The following is a 25560-nucleotide window of genomic DNA, read 5'->3' as shown; positions in this document are numbered from 1 at the left end:
CATTTTCACCTATCTGGAACAGATAGCCCAGACAAGCTTTGTCGTCTCCTGCATTAAGGTTTTCAAGGCCAGACTGGATAAAATCCCTTGTAACCTGGTCTGACCTCATAGCTGACCCTGCTTTCAGCAGGAGGTCAGAGTAGAGACCTCACGAGGTCCCTTCCAACCCGAATTTCCCTGCAATCCTATGAACACAGAACAGATTCAGTTTAATGTTGAGAGCACATACATAGAAGAAAAAAAAACTATCAAATTCCCAATCCAGCAAAACCTCGCGTTTCAGTGTGGAGAGGTCTAAGAAAAATATCATAAGAAGTTACACAATCAAAAAAAACCCTAAAATTAAAAGAACCTCCAAGAAAAAACAAACTATGCGGCACAGATGAATAATGAAAGTATTGTAGCAGAACCATTGTATGCCCTTTTTTTTAGGATACTGTCTATAAGTACGGACAGCAAAGGCTCAAGTATCCTCCACAATGCTCTAAAAATGAGAGCTCAGAATAAAGAAAGGTTTGGGCAGGGGGAATATTTTACATTACTGAAATCAAGCATTTCAGCTGCAGATCTCCCTGGATGCAAGACAATACATAACTAAGGCATACACAAAACCGCACTGTTTGACAGTGTTATAATCAATATCACCCCTTTGCTACCACAATATAAATAAAGCCTAACCCACTCACAAAAAAACCAACATAAGATGTACAATTATTTTGAAAATATACTATTAAGCAGACAAAAAAATTAGCAGTGGTACAAACAAAATGCAACACAGAATTTCACAGGTCCTTGTGGATTTTGTGTTTTATATATCTTACGTACAAAGACTTATTTGTGTATTAGAGGATTACAAAACAATAGCAATACAGGCTTTTCAGTGTCTGACAATGACATGATTTTTACAAAGTGAAAGGGAAAGTGATAAGATTTAGAAGATTTAGACTAGACATAAGGAGGAAATTCTTCACAATGAGGGTCATGAAGCACTGGCCCAGGTTGCCCAGGAAAGCTGTGGACGCCCCATCCCTGGAGGTGTTCAAGTCCAGGTTGGATGGGGCTTTGGGCAGCCTGAGCTAGTGGGAGGTGTCCCTGCCCATGGCAGGGGGTTTGAACTGGTTGATCTTTAAGGTCCCTTCCAACACAAACCATTCTATGATTCTATGAAGATCATTCCATGGGCCTGGTCCAGTCCAGCAATTTTTCCATTCCTCTTTTTGCAGAGTCTTTCCTCTAACCTTCTCTTGCTTGTCTGCATATATTAAACAATTTCATGATCAATGATATATTTTTTTCCACTTTGAAATTTGCAGTTTTTAAAATTTTTGCCAGAAAGTGCTACACAGTTTATTTATTGTTCTCAAAATTCTAGAGTCAGCTTATAAAGTATTATACATTTCCAGCTTTCCCTGACATTTAAAAGCAAAAAATGCTTTATTGGGTAGTTCATCTTAATTAAAAAGGATATATCTGACAAAGAGCTTCCCCCCAAAAAATTAATAAGCAATCTGCCCCTGTAAAATTCCATGTACATTGTTTACATTTTCCTAAAATTAGCTCTTAGATCCAGCTATCTATTCATTAAGAGTTATTTCTGAGGTCTGAAAAAAAGTACTTAAAATTTAAAATATTTAGTTCTTATTTTCCCAGTGGCAATAGTAACATCCCATTCCAGCATGGATGAGAACATGGTATTTTAAGTTTTTGATTAAGTGACTGTTTTGATGAACTGAAGAGAACATCACGTAAGAGCCACAGCTAGCTGAAAATATTCTTTTTCTCCTCAAGCCACAGTTCTTATAAAACTCCTCTGCATGCTTCTTCCCCACAAGTGTCTCAGTTTCTCTTCACTCTGCCATCACCAAATGATGTCAAGCATGCTTTCATGTCACCTTTTTAAGGAAGCTGGGGCTCCGAGGCCTCACTAAGTTCCTGTCACACACAGCAGCCACAACAGATCTGGTTAACTGCAAAGTGTTTTGAAAAGGTGATGTCTAAGTATTCAGTCTCTCTTGACTTGCACCATACATTGGAAATGCAGTTGTCCTAAATACGTAGGAAAAAAGAGTGGAAGGTGGAGGTCAGACAAAACTCCTGTCTCTATTGTATCCCTACCAAAGAAATAAGAAAAAGTGGAACGACAGAGGATCTGAGACACTTTAGTTTCTCTTTAGTTTAGTTTAGACTGCAGAGGGAGCCATTGATTCCAACAGGAGGAATCAAAAGGAAGCCTGCTCTACACCTGTTTCTCCTGGCAAGAAATGGAGAAGGCTTCAAGATTCTGGCATCTCAAAGCAGGAACCAGAAACCCACCCTTAAACAGCAGGGGGGGAAGTCAACAGAAAACTTGCATTTTTAAAAAAAGGAACCACAAGTTGTTGAACTCCATATTTTATTATTTCAAAGCTTTCCCCCGCCCCGCCACTTAAAAATCCAGGCAACTCTGACTATCCAAATTTTGACAGAAGTTTATACATTGAGTATTGTAAAAATAGAAGACAAATTGTTCCAAGTTAAAAAAGCTACTCAGAAACTCAATATTTAGCTTCTAGAAAATGAAATACCACAAGAAGCTTAAACATAGTAAACTATAACTTTATTTTTCCCCAGAAGCATACTGCCTGTTACTGCAGTTTCATACAATTCTTTCTAAAAATATATTTAAGGACACCATAATGGTTTTGATTAACGAGTAAACCTAATCTGGAGTTCCTAGATAAAGTCAGCCATACTTCGAGGAGTCAGAAGTTTTCAAGGGGAAAAGCCTCATCTTTCCTGAATGCTGACGATGGAAAGCAATTCTCCCGAGAAGATTGAACACCTTCATTAGATTTCCCAGCCCACCAAAACTGAACTGAGCATAAGAGAAACCAAACATTCTTCCTAAGAAATCCTACGCTTATTATGAAGAACCACTAATTTTAAATAGCATTTTGCCTTTTTGTCTTCACCATTTTTAGATACATACTAATGCAGCTTCATCAGAGCTATTATCACTACCTTTTCCCACTCAACACTTTCTCTTCACAGCTGTGATTTTTTTTTTCTTTTCTATTTTATAAAAAAGACTGCAACTAGCCACAGGAGCGAACAGAAGACAAAGAGAATTTTCAGATTTTTCACTCGCCAGCATCTCAAGCACACAGGAAGTAAAAACCCTACCCAGCATTACAACTGGAATCCAGTGAGGATCAGCCAAGGTCAAAAGCTACTTTCTGCAGGTTGTGGCAATTTATTTCCAGAGCTTTGTGTTATCTGCTAGTTTTAACACAGCCTGCTGTTGGCCCAGCTTAAGACTGATAGATGCAGTGGTTTGTCCAATTACTGCTTTAACACCAGTGCACCTTCCCAATTACCAGCAGCAGCATCGCTGCTGTGAAGGGCCATCAGCATTTCTTTTGTGTCACTAGTACTTGCTTTAAGTAGAACTACACAACCTAATCCTCAAAATGCAAGCATTAGCCAGCCAGTGCTGCGAAGAACAGTGCTGGAAGCCCTATAAATACCAAGCAGTTAGAAGAACTTGTGACAAATCTCAAAGACAGTTTGAGGTCCAACAGAAATGTAATCACTGCTACATACGAAAGGAAAGCAGAACCACCTCTCTGTCTGGCTTTATTATGGACACTTTGGTCAAACTGCATCAGGGAAAATTTTACTAATTAGCAATGAATTAAAATTTTAATTCAACTTATTTTCATAAAATTAATGCAATTCAGCTGCAGACACTTCAATAATTTTCTTAGGAATAAGTTAGTGTTAAGCTAGCATCTCAAAATACACATAGTATAGCACAAACTGGTTAAGAAAATTACCCCCAGAATCTACTTCTTAGATTAAACCTTAATTTCAGTACACAGATGAAAACATTAAAAAATTACCTTAGAAACAGTCATTTAAACTTAAGAAAAAGAAAATAACAGAAAAAGAAGCTCCTAAAACAAGAACAATAAAAGTATTTATCTGAACCACACAGAGGCAGGTCTTAGAGACAAGATATGCACGAAAAGTTATCTGAATTATTGGCCTCTTTCAGGATTTTGTTGTATTGTACAGCATTGTGATGTCACTCGATTTTCATTTGAACCTATTTCTATAGGGTTTTTTTCTCCTCTCATTTTTGTCACAGTACAGTCTCCATACACAAAACATAGCAACACAAGATGTGAACCATCTCGTAGCCTACTCACTATTTTCTTGGAAGTTTCTCATCAGCATCTAGATTGAGCATTTCAGTGTTAATTCCATCATGCAGTCCTAACTGATTTTTACTGTTAGTAAAAAGAGAAGTGAAAACTTACTAACATAATTCCACTGCTAAGTCACATATCATACCCAGTACTCCCTGCTAATCATTTTGAATGCTAACACACTAAGACTGCACATAATTACTTTTTAAAATCACTAATCCAATACCTGTGTTTGGTCTATGCAGTCTAACAGTACTTTGATTCCTGACTCAATGAAATGTTACAACACTACCTATAAATGCCAACACGTTAACAGATACCATCATTAAAACGTCCATCATCTTTACAGAACAATAGGACACATTATCAATGGCAGCTCAATTAATTCTTAAGAACTGAGAAATTATGCAACGCAGAATACGTAATTTATGTTTCACCTAAATAAGCACTAAGCGTTCAGCAGTGGTTGAAAGACTGGAAGTTTTGTTCCTGCCTCCCATCGTCACTAATTAATCACCTGCACTTGCAGAAATAACCTATGGCCCATTTACTATGTAATTTTTAATGTATGTTATCTAATATTCTGTAAAATATCCAGCAGCTTAACATGAACTGCCTGCTAATTTAAAAACATTTTTATCAATATAATGAAAACAACAGCCACACTTGGGAAATGCTAAAAAGGTCAGGACCCCAGCCACATTTAATACTGATAAGAAAGCTTACTTAATTAAAAAATATATGCATTACTTGGCTGCAAAATATTTCAAATGCAACAGCTCACCTATCTATCTACCTATACATATACAATAATTCATTTGATTCTTGCTCTGAAAGCAAATTGAGCTACCTAGTTGTTTGCAGCAAGATTTTGCCAGTAACACCTTCAACCACTGAAGATGTTCAAGTCACTCAAGTTACGGTATGACAGGACATCTAGAAATGGTAACTGAAAACTTCAACTCCGAAGCTGCCAAAGCAGCTCTGAATAACAGTTCAACAGCCTCAGACACAAAATGCACAAAGCATTCTGAATGCAAGCAGAAGTGCTCTCTTTTACCACACCACAGCCTATGATGCACTCCATTCATGTCTTAGTCTACTCTGTACACATATGGTATGGATCCCAGAAAATCTGAATTCACTAAGACACAAGTAATTTCCACCTTTTATTTAACTAATAATAACTTGCTCTATTATCCTTCAGCTAGAGATCATTATTAACTTTTCAAAAGCAATGAATTCCTGCAACTCTGAAAAAAAAACTTTTGCACTTCCAAACCAAATCTTTTACATTTTCCATTCAGGGGAAAATCTGAAGCAAAAGCCCTTGAACAATTGCCCCGACTACTACTCTAACAGCCACACACATACAACCCAACCCATCTTCCAGTTACTTTACTATTTATGGTGCAGACACACATGAACAAGTTATAGCAGTTAAAACTGGCATCTGTAAGTGGCTGTTATTTTGATAAACACACTGTTAAGCGTTCTGACAGAGAAGAGAGAAAACATGTTAACTGGTTTCTTCCACTTAGATTTGGAAAGCTAGATGATGCATTACCACAAAGACAACAGGCACAAACAATGAAAATGATTTTTAACAGCTCAAGAAAGCAGATGATAATCAGAATTACTTAAAACTAATTACACTTTTGCAGTACACAGTCAATCACTTTCACTGCCACAAATAATGTTTTCTGCTGTTTGTTAGGAGTGACTGAAAGTGACATAAACCAAGCACATACAAAGAGGCGCTGAAATTATTCTGCCTTAAGAGATCTGACCAGACAGGCAAGGAAGAGAAAGAAGAATTTTCTTTTCTGTGCTCACAGAATAGAAATCTATTGTGTGGATTCTAAATGCATAGAGACTGCCAGTGGCCCAGAAAGTTCCTGAGCCACAAACAGCTGGAGGCTGAGACAAATTCTGATACACATACATATTAACCCTGCTTTAAGCCTGTTATAGGCACACACTTTTGACCACTGTGAAAAAGGAGAATGAATAAAAGCTATTCACAATGTACCATTACTTTCCAGATTCTCCAGTTATCAGAACATAAAAACCAAGATCATTTTAGTCACAAGGGAGCTACTAACAGTGCTGCTTGCTGTATAACATTTCCAAATTTCTCAGGATTATTCAGACTGCTAGACAGACCACCAGACCACTCACTCATCTCTAGGGCAGAACCTAAGCTTTTCTTCCGTCTGACTTGTCCTCAAAACAAAACACTCAAAACACCAATTTATTTCGCTAGGAATCACACATGGAAACTCTGTGCCTGTTGAAACCTACCAATATGACACCAGAGTACTTCAATAACATTTCTCAGCAACCTAATTTCACCCACTTGCATCTGTAGACAATTATTACTTTCTCCCTTCATCATACACTGTCCTGTCTACTATCCATATGCCTGAGTGAACAGACTTTGAACAAGTGACAGGAAATGTTGACATGCTTTTAATGTTGCTTTTACCCCTAGAGGAACTGATATTGCACAAAGCCTTTTTGCAGAGGTCAAGTGTCCTTAGTTGTTGACACAGTCTCTTACCTACTCTAATGATGAAGACCAATACTACTATTGCTATTGTGAAGAATGAAAAAAACTGAAGGTCTTCTCCACAAATCCCATCTCCACTTCTTCCACACGCAATGACAGAAAAAAAAAAAATGAGGAACTGAAACAAATTTGTACCCAACTAATTCACAAACTGAAAATAAAGTTGTCTTTGTAGGGTCATGGGGATGTATGAAGTCAACGAGACCAGTGAGCTTTACACCTTTCAATGACTCAGCCAAACTAACAAGACCACAAATTGTCTGGAAGAGTAGAGCAACCTTTTTAAAGTTTCCGTGGCTGAAATTTCTCCCCAGATACCTATCCCTTCAGTCTGCCATAGGGCAGCAAGATTGAAAGTGCTTATGAATACTTCTCTAACACTCTAACATGCCACATTGATAGGGACTACAATCACTGCCAACAACTCTGTAAAGACAATGCTCAACAGAAAGAGATTAAAAAGCAATGTCCCTGTCTGTCTCCAAAATCATAGTGGGACTATGCCACGTCAGCTCTCAAATGCAGAGCTGCTTCTTCCTTTAATTTTTTTTTAGCAAGTATTATTTGTTTTTTGCCTGTTAACAACAATTTCTTTGCAAAAACTTTATAGATCGACTGAATAAGAGATGCTGTTGGTTGAGGAAAAAAAAACAAATGAGAAAAATATTTATGGCAAAGAATGAACCTTTAAAGAACAGAAAGGGTGAGTTTAAACTGAGTTTAAGACAAACATTTTTTAATCAAGAAATCAGAGATACACTCCTGTACGCGGCAATGGTATTACATTTCCTCACTTATTATGAGCTGTACATATGAAAAGGCTGAATCAAAGGACTATATGATGACAGTTCCTACAGTTCTCAAAGTCAATTTGGCAGATGACGGTATTTGCCAAGAGAAAGAAAATACAGCATTGTATTAACTTTCTCTTTTGTGCTTCACACAAAAGCACTTCAGGGCATTCAGAGATCAGGAAACAGAGCAAGTCATCTTTCGGTTTAATATCTGTACTTTAGCAATCTTAGTCTTCACTATGGGTAAGTAGGTTTCAAATGAGTAATTCATCTTGCCTCTGTAGACAGCAGAGCACCCAACTTGCAAAATCTTGCACTTGATCCTGAATTTCTTTAAAAATGCTCAAGCATCTACGCTATCAACAGTATTCCTTTAAAATAGTTAAAGTAGCACTGTCTGTTTAATTACATGGGGTTTTTTTTAAAGTTCTTAAGAATTTTACCTTATAACTGCTGTTTTATAAAGCCAATAGATCCCAGTAACATACTGCATTGGTTTTGGCTGGGATACAGTTAAATTTCTACAAAGTTGCACGCATGGGACTGTTTTGGATTTCTGCTGAAATCAGCCTTGATACCACGCTGATGTTTTAGTTATCGCTGAGCTTGCTTACACAGTGTCAAGGCCTCAGACTGGCCCACCAGTGAGTAGGCTGGGGGTGCACAAGTGGGGAGGGGATACAGCTGGAAGAGCTGCCCCTAAATGGCCAAAAGGCTATGCCATACCATATGACATCATGCTTAGCTGTAAAACTGAGGGGTCGGGGGTGGAGGTTGGCAAGGGCCGCCATTGCTCAGGGACTGGCTGGGCATCTGTTAGTTGGTGGTGAGCAACTGTTTCCGGTTTGCAGCACTTGTTTTTCTCTTGGGTTTTCTGTTCCTCTGTTTATTTATTTTTTTTAAAGTAAATTAAACTGTCTTTATCTCAACCAACACATTTTCTCATGTCTTACTCTTCCAATTCTCCCACCCATTCCACTGCTGGGGGAGTGAGCATGCAGCTGTGTGGTGCCTAGCTGCCAGCAGGGGTTAAACCACATACAATAACTACAGCTCTGCTACAATGCCTTGAAATTTTGAAATTCAAAGTTATAAACTCACAAGCAGGTTGTCTGTCTGTTCCAGCATTCTCCCTGCCTTCCCCCCCTGCCCCTAAGATGTAAAAAGGTCCAACTGTGTAATGTTTTGTTGGAAAGTGTTATTAGGTTCTTTGGTTGGCTACAGAGCTAAAGTTCAAGAGAAAAATCAACCCAAAATTTCTGCTCTCTTGGATGGAATATGTTTTTTTTTTAAAAAGAAGAGGAATATGCCAAAACATCATTACAAGCTCTAATAACATGGCATTAAAAGGAAAGACTACTTTATTAAGATTTAAAGCAATTTCTTTCTTTACCGGGAGATTAATGGATTTTATTCTTTAAAATACATAATATGCAAAGAGTTCGATTTTGAAATTACTTTCCTGAGGAGTTGTTACTCCAGGCTAGAAAAGTCAAGCTAGCAGAGAGCATGATGAAGATGGCATCCATTTCTGAAAAACTGTTTTTGTGCTCAGACAGTTCTTAAGCTGCTCCCTTTTCTGGAGAAGCATAAGGCAAGTGTCGTTAGGCAGAATACCTCTCTACTTCTAGAAGGCTTTACAAGATTCTTTATAAAAAAACTCTAGGAACTTAGAATAGCTGCAGGTCAGCATTAGAAAGACTAGCTGCTCCTAATACTCATGTTCCAGAAAAATGACAAACACATGCCCTGATACATGTGTATCAGGGAACAGAAATGTTGGAAGCTCTAAGAGCAGCCCAAGAGCAAACATCAAAGATGAATAAACTAATACATTTTAAATATATGCTGAGTAATAAAAAAGCACAAACAACAAACCCACACCACAAACTTTCCTGGACCCAATGGAGAGGCAACAGCCACATGAGTACACTAAAACTTGCTCTGAATTGTCAGATATTCAGATGAAAGTACTCTGAGGTTCAAAGTCCACGTCTGTGTAACAAACCAAAATTTTCAAGAGTAGCAGGGGTTCATACTGCAGAGAAACCATCAAGTCCTAAAGCACCACGTACCAGGCTAGTATTAGACTGGAAACAGCTTTTTTTAATGACAGTGACAAAGTATTTTGTCCATTTCATTACTGTACAGGTCTTAAAACACAGGCTGAGTATTTTAAATTATTCAGTGCCACCTGAATGGAAACCCAGTTGTGTATCACTAAGTAGCAATGATGAGCTCGAGCGATATAAGGTTCTGGATGCTGTGTTAAGTTTAACTACCCAACTAAAACTTTCTTTTTACTATATTAATTCTAAATCCCACACAATGAAAGCATCAGCCTACCTTCTGCACTACTGACAGTATCAAGCAACATCCGCCATCAAAAACTCACCCATCAACGCAGTTAGTTGAACACTCATGCTTTTAAGCTCCCTCCTAACAACACCTCCTCCTGAATTTTAAGCTTCTGTTTAGAAATATAAAAACATGTAACTTAACACATCAAATACAAATAGTACTCAGGCAGGCTTATGTTTCTTTATTCTCAACACATATGAAATAAAAACAAGAGCTGAAATACTTAAGTGCCATACTTTTCAACCTTTTCATCACCTCTGTGTGAATCACAGAATCACAAGGTTGGAAAGGACCCATTGGATCATTGAGTCCAACCATTCCTAACACTCCCTAAACCATGTCCCTAAGCACTTCATCCACCCGTTCCTTAAACACCTCCAGGGAAGGCGACTCGACCACCTCCCTGGGCAGCCTGTTCCAGTACCCAATGACTCTTACTGTGAAGAATTTTTTTCTGATATCCAACCTGAACCTCCCCTGACGGAGCTTCAGGCCATTCCCTCTTGTCCTCTCCCCTGTCACTTGGGAGAAGAGGCCAGCACCCTCCTCTCCACAACCTCCTTTCAGGTAGTTGTAGAGAATAATAAGGTCTCCCCTCAGCCTCCTCTTCTCCAGGCTAAACAACCCCAGCTCTCTCAGCCGCTCCTCGTAGCACTTGTTCTCCAGCCGCTTCACCAGCTTCGTTGCTCTTCTCTGGACACGCTCCAGAGCCTCAACATCCTTCTTGTGGTGAGGGGCCCAGAACTGAACACAGTACTCAAGGTGCGGTCTCACCAGTGCCGAGTACAGAGGGAGAATAACCTCCCTGGACCTGCTGGTGACCCCATTTCTGGTACAAGCCAAGATGCCATTGGCCTTCTTGGCCACCTGGGCACACTGCTGGCTCATGTTCAGTCGGCTGTCAACCAGCACCCCCAGGTCCTTCTCTTCCGTGCAGCTCTCCAGCCATTCTTCCCCCAGTCTGTAGCGCTGTATAGGGTTGTTGTGCCCCAAGTGCAGGACCCGGCATTTGGTCTTGTTAAACCTCATGCCATTGGTCTTGGCCCAGCAGTCCAGCCTGTTCAGATCCCTTTGCAGAGCCTCCCTACCCTCCAGCAGATCCACACTTCCTCCAGCTTAGTGTCATCTGCAAACTTGCTGAGGGTGATCTTGAAGCATTCAAAACCCCATATGCACATCCCACCTGCCCGCCCCAAACACCAAACAGTGCATACCAAAAGAATTCTGAAGAGTCATTTAAAACAGAAGTAAAATGTTATTTCTCAATTAGACATCAAGAGGCAAGAAAAATAAGAATTAACCAGGATAAGAACAGGCAGGCAATAATCTAAGGCCAAGATTCACACTGACAGATAAGAATAGAGGCATAAATTTAAAGGAAATAAAATTAGGATTAACAGGTAACCTCCAGACAGCTTGATAAGTGGCACTGTACAGTGAGAATGAACAACAGGACAAGCCTCGATGTTTTTGTCACTGGTTTTGAAAAAGCTACTGGAGTATGGAGAAATGGCCTAGTTTCTAGACTACTTATTCAGTTCAATAATTATTTCTAAAATACTAATGAAAACTTTGAATAAAAATACATTTATTTAATACCATAATAAAATATTTTCCCTCTTCCTGTACTTATTAGGAGTTGAGCATTATTATTCAAAATTCTGTGAAGCCACATTTTTCATAAAAATTTTGCATATGTAGATTCTTATATAAAGCGTTAAAAGGGCAGAACTAGCTATTTTTCCTCTTTTCTTTCTACAACACTGAATCAAAGCCACAATTCATAAATACCTCTCTACTAATTACTTCGGCTAAAGTCCCTCCTTTCTTGCAAACTCACAGGTGTTTACTTTCAAAGATGAAGGAACAAAGGAGGGGAAATACTACATTTGACAGGAAAATTTTATTTACATTTTTTGAGAAAGAAGTTAGCAATATAAGCTCAAAAATCCTGTCAGTATTGAAAGAAATCTAAGAAATATTTCAAATTGGGCATAAAATTTTAGCTTCCTTCTGCAATATTTTACAGCAAAGGAACAACTGAGAAACAAAGTTTAAGTGTTGTCTGTGCAATAATCCTTAACAGATGGATGAAAACAGCTGAAAAGAAATTAGCTACAAACAAGAAGCTCAGTGCTTGTTCATATTTTCAGAGTACCAAGGCTGTTAATGAAAAAAGCCTAGTAATCATTAGTGGTAAATTAACTACCACAAAATATAATTAAAGAAAACAAAAATCCTAATCCAAAAAATAGTAGATTTGTTTTTCCTCTTGAGGAAGAGACACCCTGAAAAGCCAGAAATCAGACACCTCATCCCTCAATTATTTTATAAAGTGAAAGGATATTTTGCTGTATGATATTTACCAGCAGATCATATGGATAAAATGGAGCCAATATTCCTTTCAAATGAGACTTCTACATCTGCCAAAACAAACTGCATCTTTAAAAACTTATTATTGCTTCTTTGAAAAAGCTTAGTTCAGTACATGTTGTTTCCCCTCCTCGTGCCATTAATAATGGATAATTATTGCAATCAAGAGCATGTTATTGACAGGTGCCAGCTGTCTTTACCATGTTGATGCCATGTTAACAGAAAGAGTATTTTCTACAGTCTGACAACAGGGAAGAAACCGTGAGATCAAACAGTGGAACCAGTTAGGATGAAAAGCCCTGGCAACAAAACTACCAAGACAGTAAGTTTCTCTAAAACCAGCCTACAGGGCAGGGACCAGGGAAAAGGGAATAAAGCACAACATATCTTTTTCTTGTATTCTATGATAGTTTTTGGCACTGGAATAGGCTGCCCAGGGAGGTGGTTGAGTCACCTCCCTGGAGGTGTTTAAGGGACGGGTGGATGAGGTGCTGAGGGGCACGGTTTAGGGAGTGTTAGGAATGGTTGGATTCGATGACCCAGTGGGTCCCTTCCAACCTAGTGATTCTATGATTCATGTATGACTTTTTAGGTTATTTTCAGACTCGTACCATAAAAAAGTTAATTATTCCAGTACTTGTTCATCATGAAAGATTATTTTGATGTCATTCCTGATACCCCAGAATACTTCATCCAAGTACACCTCAACGTATAATAAATTCAGTTCCTCAAGTATCAGTACAGAAGAGTATCACCAAGACTTCTCAGCAATCAGGCTGCTGACAGCATTAACATCTTGCCCAGTTGCATGAGAAGAGGGAGTAACACAAAAAGCAAAAAGTGAGGGACATCTTTTCTATCAATTAAACGTTCTTTTCACTGAAGGCTCTGGAAAGAAACTGGTCATATTGATAACTGGTCATGCGATCTCCAGTCTCAGGAAACTGAGACTATTACTCTAATAACTGCTTTTCCTGCAATATGTGCCAACAGGAACCCTTTGTCATTCTGTGGAGTCAGAAGAGTCTGTTATCAACACTCTGAGACAGAAAACTTCATGTAGCAAGCCTTACTTCTCCAAAGATAAGTTATAATCATGTCTTTCCAAGGTGATATAGTCAAAACACCTTGATATCAATAACATAACAAAGATACCTCTAGAAGTTAGTATATTTATTTTCTTTCCCTCAAGTTCAAAGTATACTTATGGAAAACAAGACAGATCGATTTTCAACTAGAGATCAGCTTAAGACCATGTCAGAAGTGATTGTTAATGTGACATTTTGGCAAATACACTTCTCGGCAAAATATAATACAGCATGAAAAGGATTCGGCTACAGAGTCTAAAGACAAATTTTCCACATCTGCTTTTTCAAGTGCTTTTCAATTTAAATTCAAGTGAAGAGATGACAGGAACATTCTGCAAGAGGCCTAAAAGTTGATGTCCCACTTCTTGCCAAGACCAAATTAAGAAGAGAAATTCTGAACAGTGGGGAAGTACCTACTAGATCCCTGGGCATCTTGCACTTTGCATCGTAAGATGCAAACAAAAAAAAGGTATAAAAATAAATTCAACAATCTTTTACTCCACCTTTTCCAACAATATCTTTAATACTGTTGTTGAAGTTCTACAAGATTGAAGAGATAATTTCAAGACACAGGGTAAGAATGGGGCCTTCACCTGCTCTCATATACGATATAATCAAACATACTGTTACTGAAGTAACTGGAATGTGCTTAATCCACATAAACAAATTTCATAAGACCTATGAGCTTCAGACTCAACTTCCACAATGTTTAAGAGAAGAGCTTCAAAGCAGCTACCAACATATAAATTGTTCCAAGTCCTTCTTAAATAGTCACAGGAAATGAAATGCTAGAAGGTGTCACCTTCTTTAGGTAGCAACCACAGGCTCAAAAGAACCATTTCTAGTGAAGGCAAGAGAACAGGTAAATCAGAAGAGACTAGACTAGAACAGAGTAAGTATCTCAAAAAATAGGTTTTTGAGAGCAGTGTAAACTGACTGGGGTTCAAAAGGATCACTAGAAAGATAGAAAAAAAACACCTAGAAAAACACAGAAGGAAAGATCCACTGATCTGAACAATGAATGTAACAATAATTATTTATTCAGCTTTTATTTACAGATTAGTCCTTCGGATTGGCTAAAATAGGAGAAATGAAAGGTCCAACTAAAATATGAATGAATAGGTAATTATATTGATTTCTTCAAAGCACAAAACTAACTTCTTCTGAAATAAATCATGCCATGTGCCTGGAGGACAAGGGACGGGGAAGTCCTGATAAAAAGAAAAAAAAATGAACCATATTACTGAAGTCTTAAAAAACATTTCTAAGAAAAATGTATCTTTAGGAAAAATGGCTCACTAGATCATGTAAGTATTTGTATATTAAATATACCATTTTAATAATACAATACAATGTACTTGAATATACTTTGCCTAAATTTTTCTAGGATAAACCCTTCAACTGTTATAGCTATAAAACTCTCCTGAGACCAGGAAAGAGAGGATAATCATTTACACACAGAAGAAGAACTGAAAAATATACTTCAGCGAGTAGTCCTGTACATCACAGCGTGGGAAAAGAGGCTAGATGTAGTCATGAGTCTTTTTTGCTTAATATATACTGATCCTATATAGCTCTTTAATGAATAACACTGAATACCAGATGTACAAATCCAAACCTCCCACGTTCTCCAGATGACAGTTGTTTCAAATACATACCGCATATGCACTTAGGTATTCGAAGTCAGTCTAAAATATCTGTTTTGAAATTTAAGCTCACTAAATTTTTTGATTATCTAATGCTGGACACAATCTCTGCTATGACAGCTAGAGTGAAGAACACCAGAGTTAAGCATACTTCTCATTGGAGAAAGTTTCAGAAGACAGTTATTTCAATCTACTTCCTGCCACACACACAAAAAAATAAATATGTAAACACACACATATATACAGACACATGTGTGTATAAACATAAACATGCTCGCACGCGGGTGCATACACACAAACACAAAGATTTTTCTCTGGTGAAAGGTAGGCACCAGTAACCATGCTAACAAAATGAGTAATTGATAGCACCATGATGTTTCCTCTCACGTGTCTGTCCCTTGCTGAACTTTGTAATCACATCCTTGTCAAGAGATGCACTCACTGCCCTGGGTAGCTGCAGGTACATCCACTGCTATGTTTCAATTTCTCAGCTCCTAATCTAGTGAGCCTTCCTTCAAAGATATTTAAAATTAACGCAGTTCCTAAAGTACATGCAGGACAATTGCCAAACCCCTTCTATAATAATTAACCACCTCTTAACTTGATGCCTACATCTTAAAAAATGTTCTGTTCTATTACACCATAGAATGATGAGAACATCTCTCAAAATAGTTACACAATGAAAACAACAGATTTTAATTCTAGTCCCCTAGTTTTTTGCTTTTTTAGCCATTCTTTTACACAAAATTACAAGCAAGCTAACAATGATTCAGATTTTTGTGAAATTCAGGAGCTGTGTTTTAAACACAGGTCAGTTGCAAAGTTAACACCATTGAGATAGTTAGGACTATAAAATAAATTTATAAGCCTATTGAAGAATATGATAATCACTATGTTATTATGCAAACCAAAGTAATTTGTGACCCAACAGCTGCGTCTTCGGGAAGTAAGCAAAAAGCAGGACACAACCAACACTAGATTCAACATAACACTCTACAGCCTTCTGTCCCAACCAGCTATGCAGGGAATTGGAGATGCCTTTAAAAGCAATATACTACCCAGTCTCAGAACAAACCACATCCTAGGCAAGTGCAAGGAAACAAGAAGCAGAACACCGTCAATATAGATCAGTCAGTAATCCACAAAACCTGACATTTGCAGCTAGGGGCCCAGACTCTCAATTCTTTAAGTCAGTTGAGAGGGTGGGTGTGACAGAAAGCTTGACAACTCCTTCAAGTTCTAACAAATGGAATACAATCAATGTTAGTATTTCTTCACAAGAATTTCCTCTTTCCTTCCTGGGAGTGCCCTGAGACACACATTACAATCCTTAGAAGACAGCAGAAAAGCCTTTCTAAAGGCCTTTAAAAACTTTTTTTAAGATTTCTACAGGATAATAAATACTATTCACTCGCATGCAGATGTTTATTGAAAATTCCACCAGTAGTCAATATTCGCTCTATTTATCTCCCTTCTCAGCCAAGCAAGCTTTTGTTCCTCCAAAACACAGCGGTGTTTACCTCACTGACCTTGGGACTGCCTTCCTCCAGTATTTCTCCCTCATCAGTTTGCATGGGAACAGAATCTGTGCAAAGCTCTGCAGAAATGCAAAATACTGCCTAAAAGATAAAAAAGAAAGATATTTTAAAAACAATTATTTTTCTGCCTTTCACAATGTTATGTGATATTGCAGTGCACGTAAATAACACTTCTAGGTTACGACCTTTAGTGCTCCCATTCTGCATATAGTTGCTGAATTTACGTTTTACACAAACAAGTAAAGGCAACTGTTATCCAGGATCAGACATAACTCAGTTAAGAGAAAAACAGCTCCGAACAGAAATATACTTTATTTTTTTATTTAAAAAATACAATATTACTACCTAATGTATTCATTTTGTTTACTCATTAAAGCTATGGTCAGTAAGGAATAATCATATGGGTTAGCAATGCTAAGCAGTTCTTTCTTACTAAGAAATAGCTTTTGTCCAAATATAAGCTTCACAGAATCAGCTTACAGACAATCTAAATGGTATTAGTTTGAAAAACTGTTAAGATTTCAAGAGATCCCTCAGCACCTCTCAATTCTTGTGTATATATTTTAGGTCCTAAATGGTTGATAAAGTAATGGTTGAAATGAATGATAAAGTCATTCATCTTTTGACCTACGTTAGGTTGGAAGTGTTGACCTACAGCTCCCAGTGTTTCCAGTATTGAACATTGCTAGGTAACTTACCTCTAAAGTTGTTTGATAGCACCTGTGCAGATCCAACTCAACAAAATCTACACCCCAGACTCTATCCTTAAAATTGTAAAGTAATTGATGGAAGAATACAATGCAGTTAGTTTGCAGTTAGTTACAATGTTTAATCTATGTAACATTGGTTACATAGATTAGAATGTTTTGGACTCCAGAGGATGAGCCATCTTTCAGAGGTAATAGACCAAATTAATCAATTTAGGAAATCAAATGCACCAGTGTAAGTTCAGCAGGAAACTCTGACTCTCAAAATGCAAGACAAACTATCTATAACATTCCAGGTATGTTTCAAGTAAGGGCTCATAGTATGTTCAAAATTCTCTTAAAGACCAGAGCTGTTGGGCTGTAACAGCTGTCTCCCTCAAGATGCTGTAACTCTTCAACTGCGCTAGCATTTAAAACCATTTAAAGACTCTCCACTTCATTCCTGCACCATAGCTACAGAGCTGCTGACTCTGCTGTCACCTTCACAGCAGCAATTCAAAGCCTGGAAACTGACAGCTTTGGAAGTGCAAATAGTAATGAGGTCAGAAAGAGAAAGCTTGGAAATTGTTCATCTAGATGCACCTCCTTCATTTCAAGGTTAAAGCCCGTTCATAATGTAAGGCTGTCTGCACTGCCAATGTCTTATGTAGGTTTTGCACAGCTAGACAAAATCTTTCATGGCTATTAAGTTGACACAGAGATTGAAGAGTATCGTCTACAAATGCAAAGGGCCTGAAAGCTACAAAATTTTACAGAGACCTTATTAAATCTTATAACCAACCAGCCATTATGTTCAGTAACATCATATATTCTCATACAAAGTATGAGACTTACACCATAGTAATTTCCTTTTCTAGCAAAAGAGGAATGAGAATAAAGCAGAACTCTCACCCAAACCCTTACCAAATATCTGTCTGCAGCATATATCAAAAATTCTAGATATCAAATGCTAAGCAAGGCTTCTATCATGCATCTACGCCAAGATCCTCCTGCATACAAAGGATTTCTCCCTGTTAACCCCTCCCCTGCTCTGCGCAGGAGAGGGCAGTGAGCAGTCCCTGTCCATGGTACTTCACCATCCAGAGCTTCTGACACCAATTCTAGAGTTTCTGTAGCTGGGAGTTTCTAAATATGATTTTGCAATATCAGATTCAGGTAACTGGGAAGCTCCACTGACTGTTAGATAGTCTGAGGCCTCAGACTCAGGCCAGAACAGCTTTGGCCAGAGAGATTACTGTGACACTGAACTGGCTTCAAATCAGAAAAACAAGCAAGACTGAACTTGAAGTACAGAAGCATTAAAAAAAAGCCTATAAAGCAAGCCATGTCAGGCTGAGGCCACTGCAAGGATGGGCCTCTGTTCATTTAGAGTGTGGGAAGAACTCAAATACGAACCTCTGAAAAATTGCCATGTTTATCTTCTGAGATAAAATGAGATCCTCACTACTAGAGGAAAAGAAAGTCTAAAAATTTGGCAAGAGCTTTCATCTGTTACACCGGGAAGAAGACAAAAAATACCAAACAGTAGTAGAACTAGGAAATAAAACAAAACAAAACAAGACCAACAGAAAGTCTACAAGAACAAGGATAAGCAAACTCTCCCACAGAGGACAGATTAAACACACTGGAACTATCCATAAAACAGAGAACAGAGTAAGCAATGGAAAACCAGAGAAAAATCTATAAAAAAGCAAACGTAATGGAGAAGGGAAAGATAAGTTTATTCATTTACTCTTCATTTGTCCATAATTCATGTGTTATCAGCTTTAATGTTCAAAACGTATCATACTGTTTTATACAGTGCTTAGAGCAAACTCATTTATATGGGATGGCAAGAAGGTAGAAATTTTATAACGTTCTGTAATTTACTGGAAAAATTCTCAATGGGAAAAGAAAATTCACCCAAATAAACTTGCAGCTGGTGTAGGAAAACCCTAAGCCATAGACTGCAACTGGCGCTGCAAGAGTAAGTTTTGCTGAACACTACCATTCATTGCATTTTTCTGGATTGCATCTGCTTCTGGCTTCTTTCAGGAGGCAAAACATCAGGCAAAAAATGAGTCCAGTTGAATACTATGATTTTTATATTCTTTCTGCATACAGGAATCTGTGATTCCCATAGTCACTGGCACAAGAGTGCTGCATTTCCAGTTCCTATACAGCCCAAACCAGGCATCTGGGAATTTATGGATCCATGGGAAACTAACTCCACGGCAGACTTTCGTAGTGGTCTTTAACAACTGAAGATAACTTCTCAGCCAAAGTGACTTCTTAGTACCCGCATATGAAGAAACACCATTAAACACTGCTGATAAAGCCTCTTCAGCTCTCTAGCTTCTGAGCAGAGGGCTAAAAGTCAGAGGATAGACAGGCAACCAAAACTTGCATTAGTGTTCTATAGGACTAGAAAAAAGGCCAAATGCCAAAAGGCATTTATTTACTTATTGCCCATATATGAGAGATAGATTCCCACGGGATAAAAATATGTAAAATTTATAGACAGTGCATTTAGATTTTCAGATCTGACATCTACCCAAGCCACAGTTTGAAAAGGTCAAAAGCATGATAATCCTTCTCTTCCATTCTTGCATATATCCACCAAAACTGCTTCAGATAGGACTAAAGTCTCCTGGGCTTTTTATTTACCCGATGTCTTCTAGTAAAATCAACAACTTCCACTTAAGTGAGGACTCCAAGGAAGGTGTGACAAATGGCAACACACGCTTGCCTAAAGTTAGTAAAAGTTTTCATTTAACTCCTTAAAATCTCATAGTGATGAGAAAAAATAGTGATAAGAATCTATTCTCAGAGGTAAAAACACTCGCTAATATGAACTAGCTGCAGTTCTTATGAACTTTAATACCTACTATAATATTGTCCTGTCAGAAAACAATATGGCTCAGGGACAACCCAGTTTGATATTCAATCCTATTTATATTCCATCTCTTTCTGCAGCAAAGATGTAAACATCTCATTCAGTGGTATCAGGCCAGTCATAAAATCAGTGTAAGCATAATAGTGTTGAGCACCTGATGAAAACTCTTCACTACTGCACTGTAGCCCACTTTCATAAGTGAAACCTAAGCCAATTTCCATATGCTTATAAATCCCTGAAAACCAATACCAGTGAACAGCGTACTTCTTCAGGCCCCCTTTTCACCCCAGAAAGAAAGGTCCACCTTTCAGAAATAACAGGTCCTCATCAGCAAGAAAGCTGAAATCCTAATGTCTTCAGATTTCCATTCATCAAGCAGACATCACTGGAACTAAGCACCTTATACAATACAATAGTCTTTCATATTGCAAGGCTTTTTCTTCAGATTGCCAGCAGCAATCAAATATGGACTACAGAGGAAAACTGTTGTTCTTTTAATATAGAATAAAAAATTATTTCATGCTTCTGAAGAGTGCAGCTGCAAGAGAAGCACTTATTAATGTAAAATGAATTGTAGTTCTATGAATATCAAAGGCAAAATTTGATATAGCCCACTGGAAAACCCCTGAAGGACAGTAAGGCAGTGCAAATGGTCACCATTACAGACAGTAGGCAGAAACTGCAGCAGGTCCCAAAGTCTCTCACAGGAGCACAAAGCAGAACAGTCCTACAGGTGCTCTTCTTCAAGATGGTGATCTTGTATATACAGTATACTTGGGAAAAAAAGCAGTTAGAACAAGGTAGTACTATAAGTAACTATATTCTAAAAGAAACTATGCTTATTTGACATAATCTCATTCATACACAATTGCAATCACTAGCCTCTATAGGTATGCAGACAAAAAAAGTGTTATTTTTTAACAGATGGTCCAGTTATATCTAATTGCTACAGCTTTACATTACATGGAGTTTGTTACCCATGTACAAAAGCAACATAAAATTTAACATATGGAAAAAGAACAGAATATTTTTTGTCACTTCTAAATGCAAGTTGAGAGGTACTGAGATGAAAGCAAGAACATCCAAAAGAAACAAAATTTGAGTGTAACTTCATTGCTTGTAGGAACTAACCACTTACCAATTCCAGTGACTTTAAAATCTAATCATAAATTAATTAATTTCCAAAGAAAACTATCATAGGCATCAACGTCAGCTAACAAAAACTTCACAGCCAAACCCACAGGAAGAAACACACTAGAAAATATATGAAAACAACAATATATCCTACACTTGGTTAAGAACAAGTACAGGCTAATGTTTTCACATGCAACTTTGAAGACCTCAATAGTGAGCTTTGGTTGATTTTTACCTTTGACAGTTTCCAAGGGCTGCCAAAGCCCACGAGGATCTGTCCTGGCTACATTCAGTGCAAAAACGAAACCCTAAAAGGAGACAAAAAACGATTTAAAAGGTCAGACAACTGTCGGCATTACTAAATAAAACCATATAAAAAGTCAGTTCTCTCTAAAGCTTAGCAATCTTCACTCTCAAAGCTTTCAGAACAAGCCACATTCATCTTAATGAAATCATGTGAGGTAAACAATAACTTGTAATCTCAAATGCAGCAATACAGTCTGCTCTCCCTCCCTGTCATTTACGCAGTACTGGGGAGAAGAGGGACAAGAACTACAGTTAAGGTTACAATTAAGGAGACAAGTACCTTTCTCCTCACTGTTCTTCCACTTAACTGCCACCCCACCCTGGAAAATTATTCTTTGAAGGCAAGAAATACACATATATTGCAAAAACCACTTACTTGCTGAACCTTAGGCGCAAATTTAGGCTCGAGTTTTAGCAAATTTAGGTGTACAAAGAATAAAATTGGACCATTGCTGGAAATGCATCTTTAACTACCTCAGAGAAAAATGTTAAAAACATAATACTGTTTCTTTTTCCCACATATTTAACATCCTCACCAACCACCACACAACTGAGACCAACAATCAATTTTGAGAAAAAAAAAAAAAGAATCTTTATACTGTGACCCATCAAAACACTTAAGAGGCATCTTATACCTGCACCTACAGCATTTAGTCTGCTGGCTGATGAGCTTGCTCTGAGCGTTCATTAAATACTACAGGTTACAGGCCTGGCACTGAAGTCTAAGTGTGCCTTACATAGTGCTGCATGACAGAAACCTCAAACTGATACTAAGCAGGCAATTCCCCTTCCAAGGATTTACTGTCACTCCCACAGTTTCTGTAAACTTCATAACTGAAACCACTCGGGAGAAAAAGAGGGCTAACATTTCCTCACAGGTAAATGTGAGGACAACTGTTATCATTTAAACTAGGCATTGCAAATTTTATATGTGCATGAAAGTGTTATTCATTTGGCAGCAAATTACAATTCTCTCATTATTAATCATGGTGTTGTCATTTTCACAACAGTTTTGAATTGTTTCCTTATTATGTACAGGTACAACATTTAAGTGTTCTTTCTTTCATCCACAAACGGAACATTCAGTCAAAGCACTATCAAAGCAGAGGTGCAAGATGCTCAGTCTTCCCAATCACTCTGAAGTTGTTTTCCAAGTAAAAATCTTATATTAAGTACATTATCACCTTAATATTACAATGTCCAAAAGGTATACGCAACCTTAAAAGCCCACACCTAAATTGAGAATGATTTTACCAGGCAAGGCATTATAAACCGCTGTTAGAAACTACGGCTCTGGAGATAGAAGCCTAATAAAACTCAAACTCTTGAATACCCTTATAATAGAAGAAAACATTCTACAATGAGTAAGAAGCCATAACATCTACCACTCTGCAGCATTTCCTCTAGTGAAAAAAAAACCAACAACCCACCGTCTTCATCTTAGTGAACCAAGTAAAGCAATCTACATTTATCTGGCTTCACTAATCAGCAGGACATTGAAGAAATAATTCTGTTACTGAAATACATTTAAAATAATATGTAGAGCTAAGAATAACCCACTTTGTTGTCTGCAAGTTTTCATTTTTCCCCTGTTAATGTCCAAATCTATAGAAAAAATGAAAAATTGATTCCTTAACTGAATGTTAAATCTCCCTAAAACATCTCAAACATCCAGCCAAGCCATTTAATACACTTATTAATCCATGCAGTTAAGTACACAATACTTCAAAGGCTGTTGTTGACATAGCAGTTTTATCTTGTGTATCTGACATATACCACCATCCAATGAGAGTATCAGCCAAAAAGCAAGACTAATGAAGCATCTGTGCACCTTTTGACAGCACAGTACCTAAATCATAGAATCATAAGGTTGGAAAGGACCCACCAGATCATCAAGTCCAACCATTCCTAACACTCCCTAAACCATGCCCCTAAGCACTTCATCCACCAGTTCCTCAAACACCTCCAGGGAAGGTGACTCGACCACCTCCCTGGGCAGCCTCTGCCAGTGCCCAATGACTCTCTCCGTGAAAATTTTTTTTTTGATATCCAGCCTGAACCTCCCCTGGCAGAGCTTCAGGCCATTCCCCCTTGTCCTGTCCTCTGTCACCTGGGAGTAGAGGCCAGCTCCCTCCTCTCCACAACCTCCTTTCACATAGTTGTAGCGAGTAACAAGGTCACCCCTCAGCCTTCTCTTCTCCAGGCTAAACAACCCCAGCTCTCTCAGCCACTCCTCTTAAGACTTGTTCTCCAGCCCCCTCACCAGCTTCGTTGCTCTTCTCTGGACACGCTCCAGAGCCTCAACATCCTTCTTGTGGTGAGGGGCCCAGAACTGAACAGAAGAACTGCAGAAGCTTGCCAAAAAACAGCTTTTCTGAGAAAGAGATTGTTGCAGGCTGGACACTGAAATAGCGTCGCATTAGTATCTAGCAAAAGTATTCGAAGTTCCAGACAAACCACCACATACTGATGGATCACCAGTGTCTCCACTGGCAAAGACAGAACTGCTACTAATTACGTCAATAATCTGTCTTATCTCATTACAGAATCTTATTCATGAAGGAGTATGGATTCCTATCCCTACTTGAAAAAAGCCTCTCGTCAGTACCTATTTGACTTTTAAAAGATATAAGACAAAAAAAACCTGATCATCCTCCTCCCCTTACAAATTTAGACCTATGTTTCTAGAGCAGTAACAATGTTAATTAGCAAAATCAGAGCGGCACAAGACAGTATAATCCAGTGGAAACAGTTTGGGTTAAAGACAGAATGCAGGGTGTAGCTGAGTGGGACTGCAAAGATGTTACAGCACAGAGAATGTCAGTGTCTACCACCCTCAGAGTAGAATTTAAATATCATGCATACATCTCCTCACAATTCTAATCCTCAGAGCAAGTATTTACTTGCCAGGGTTTTAGAATGCATCAACCTGCTTGCCCGAATTGCATACGAAAAACGTTAGCCAGGAAAGTAGACACAGTTTGATTAGGAAGCCAGAGGGGAGAAAAAGAAAAAACAAAAACAACAACCTCAGCCACAATTTAGGTACCATTCCTCTGATAGAACAAAGAGGGGGACCTCCCTCTTCTCTCCAAGAACACTCACAGTCCATAACCAAGTATTAATCGGCTCACTCCAACGCTTACTTATTAGTTCAATCACCCAGACACATTAAAAGATCAGTCTCAGACTCTATTATCTTGCAATAACAGAAACAATTCATTATACCTACATACTGCTGTTTTAAACCTGTTGAGTCCTACCCTGACAGGCTAGGATAGTATGCATGTACACTGCAACTCCCCTAAACATTCTGTATGTATTTCTAGTTCCAATACAGTCAAATGCAGCAATTTGCTTAGCTGGGTTATGGAACCTATGTAGCAGCAGAACACCCTGTACAGAATCAGGACTTCCATCCTGGCTTTTTTCATAGAGTACTTTTTAGGGTGCTGCATGTCTTCCCACATTTGTGCACTAAGTTCTTCACTTACAATAAATACTTCCTTTCTGGTCACCTCACATAAGCTGCAGCAAAGGAGCACCAAAATATTCCAGGTGCATAAAACTGAAAGGAACAGGTTGCCATCCAGGAAATATTTCCTTCAAATTCTTACCCCCAACCTTCCACGCAAACCTGGAGTAACAGTAAACACTGGTAGCATGTGGAACAGAATTCCCTACTATGAGATATGACAACAGTAGGAAGCTCTAAAAATGTAATTTCTATTCACAACTCTAAAAAAAACATGGGGTGAAACTGGTTTGTTGCATAAGAACTGAGAGAACGCACAGGGACATGTTCAAGGAAAGTGTTTATGTAACCCTATAATAACTCCTGAAATGTTATGTATAAAAATTAATCCAATACCAGCCATCAGGTACTCAATCCTATTTTGAAATAACACATCAGGAGCACTGAACTGGCTAATACAAGTCCATTTCAAATCATTCAGATTCCACCACCCTGTCTTAA

At 38.2% G+C, this 25560-nt stretch overlaps 1 protein-coding gene across 23 annotated transcripts in view; it reads right to left on the bottom strand.

Annotated features, from left to right (window-relative positions):
* Positions 1-25560, bottom strand: part of TNRC6B (trinucleotide repeat containing adaptor 6B) — a 136069-nt gene that overhangs the window by 98016 nt on the left and 12493 nt on the right. For 19 of the 23 annotated variants that reach the window (XM_054064391.1, XM_054064409.1, XM_054064419.1 and 16 more), the window contains 2 exons: positions 21514-21586; positions 16545-16643 (listed from right to left, as the gene is read on the bottom strand). In XM_054064391.1, the coding sequence (XP_053920366.1) occupies positions 16545-16643; positions 21514-21586 (172 nt within the window). Of the gene's footprint in view, positions 1-16544; positions 16644-18664; positions 18697-21513; positions 21587-25560 lie in introns of those variants that run through there. The other 4 variants (XM_054064400.1, XM_054064539.1, XM_054064530.1 and 1 more) reach the window with 3 other exon arrangements.

Source organism: Cuculus canorus, chromosome 1, assembly GCF_017976375.1.
Source record: "Cuculus canorus isolate bCucCan1 chromosome 1, bCucCan1.pri, whole genome shotgun sequence".
In the NCBI taxonomy this organism is placed as follows: domain Eukaryota; kingdom Metazoa; phylum Chordata; class Aves; order Cuculiformes; family Cuculidae; genus Cuculus; species Cuculus canorus.
This window is presented reverse-complemented; position numbering and strand designations above follow the sequence as displayed.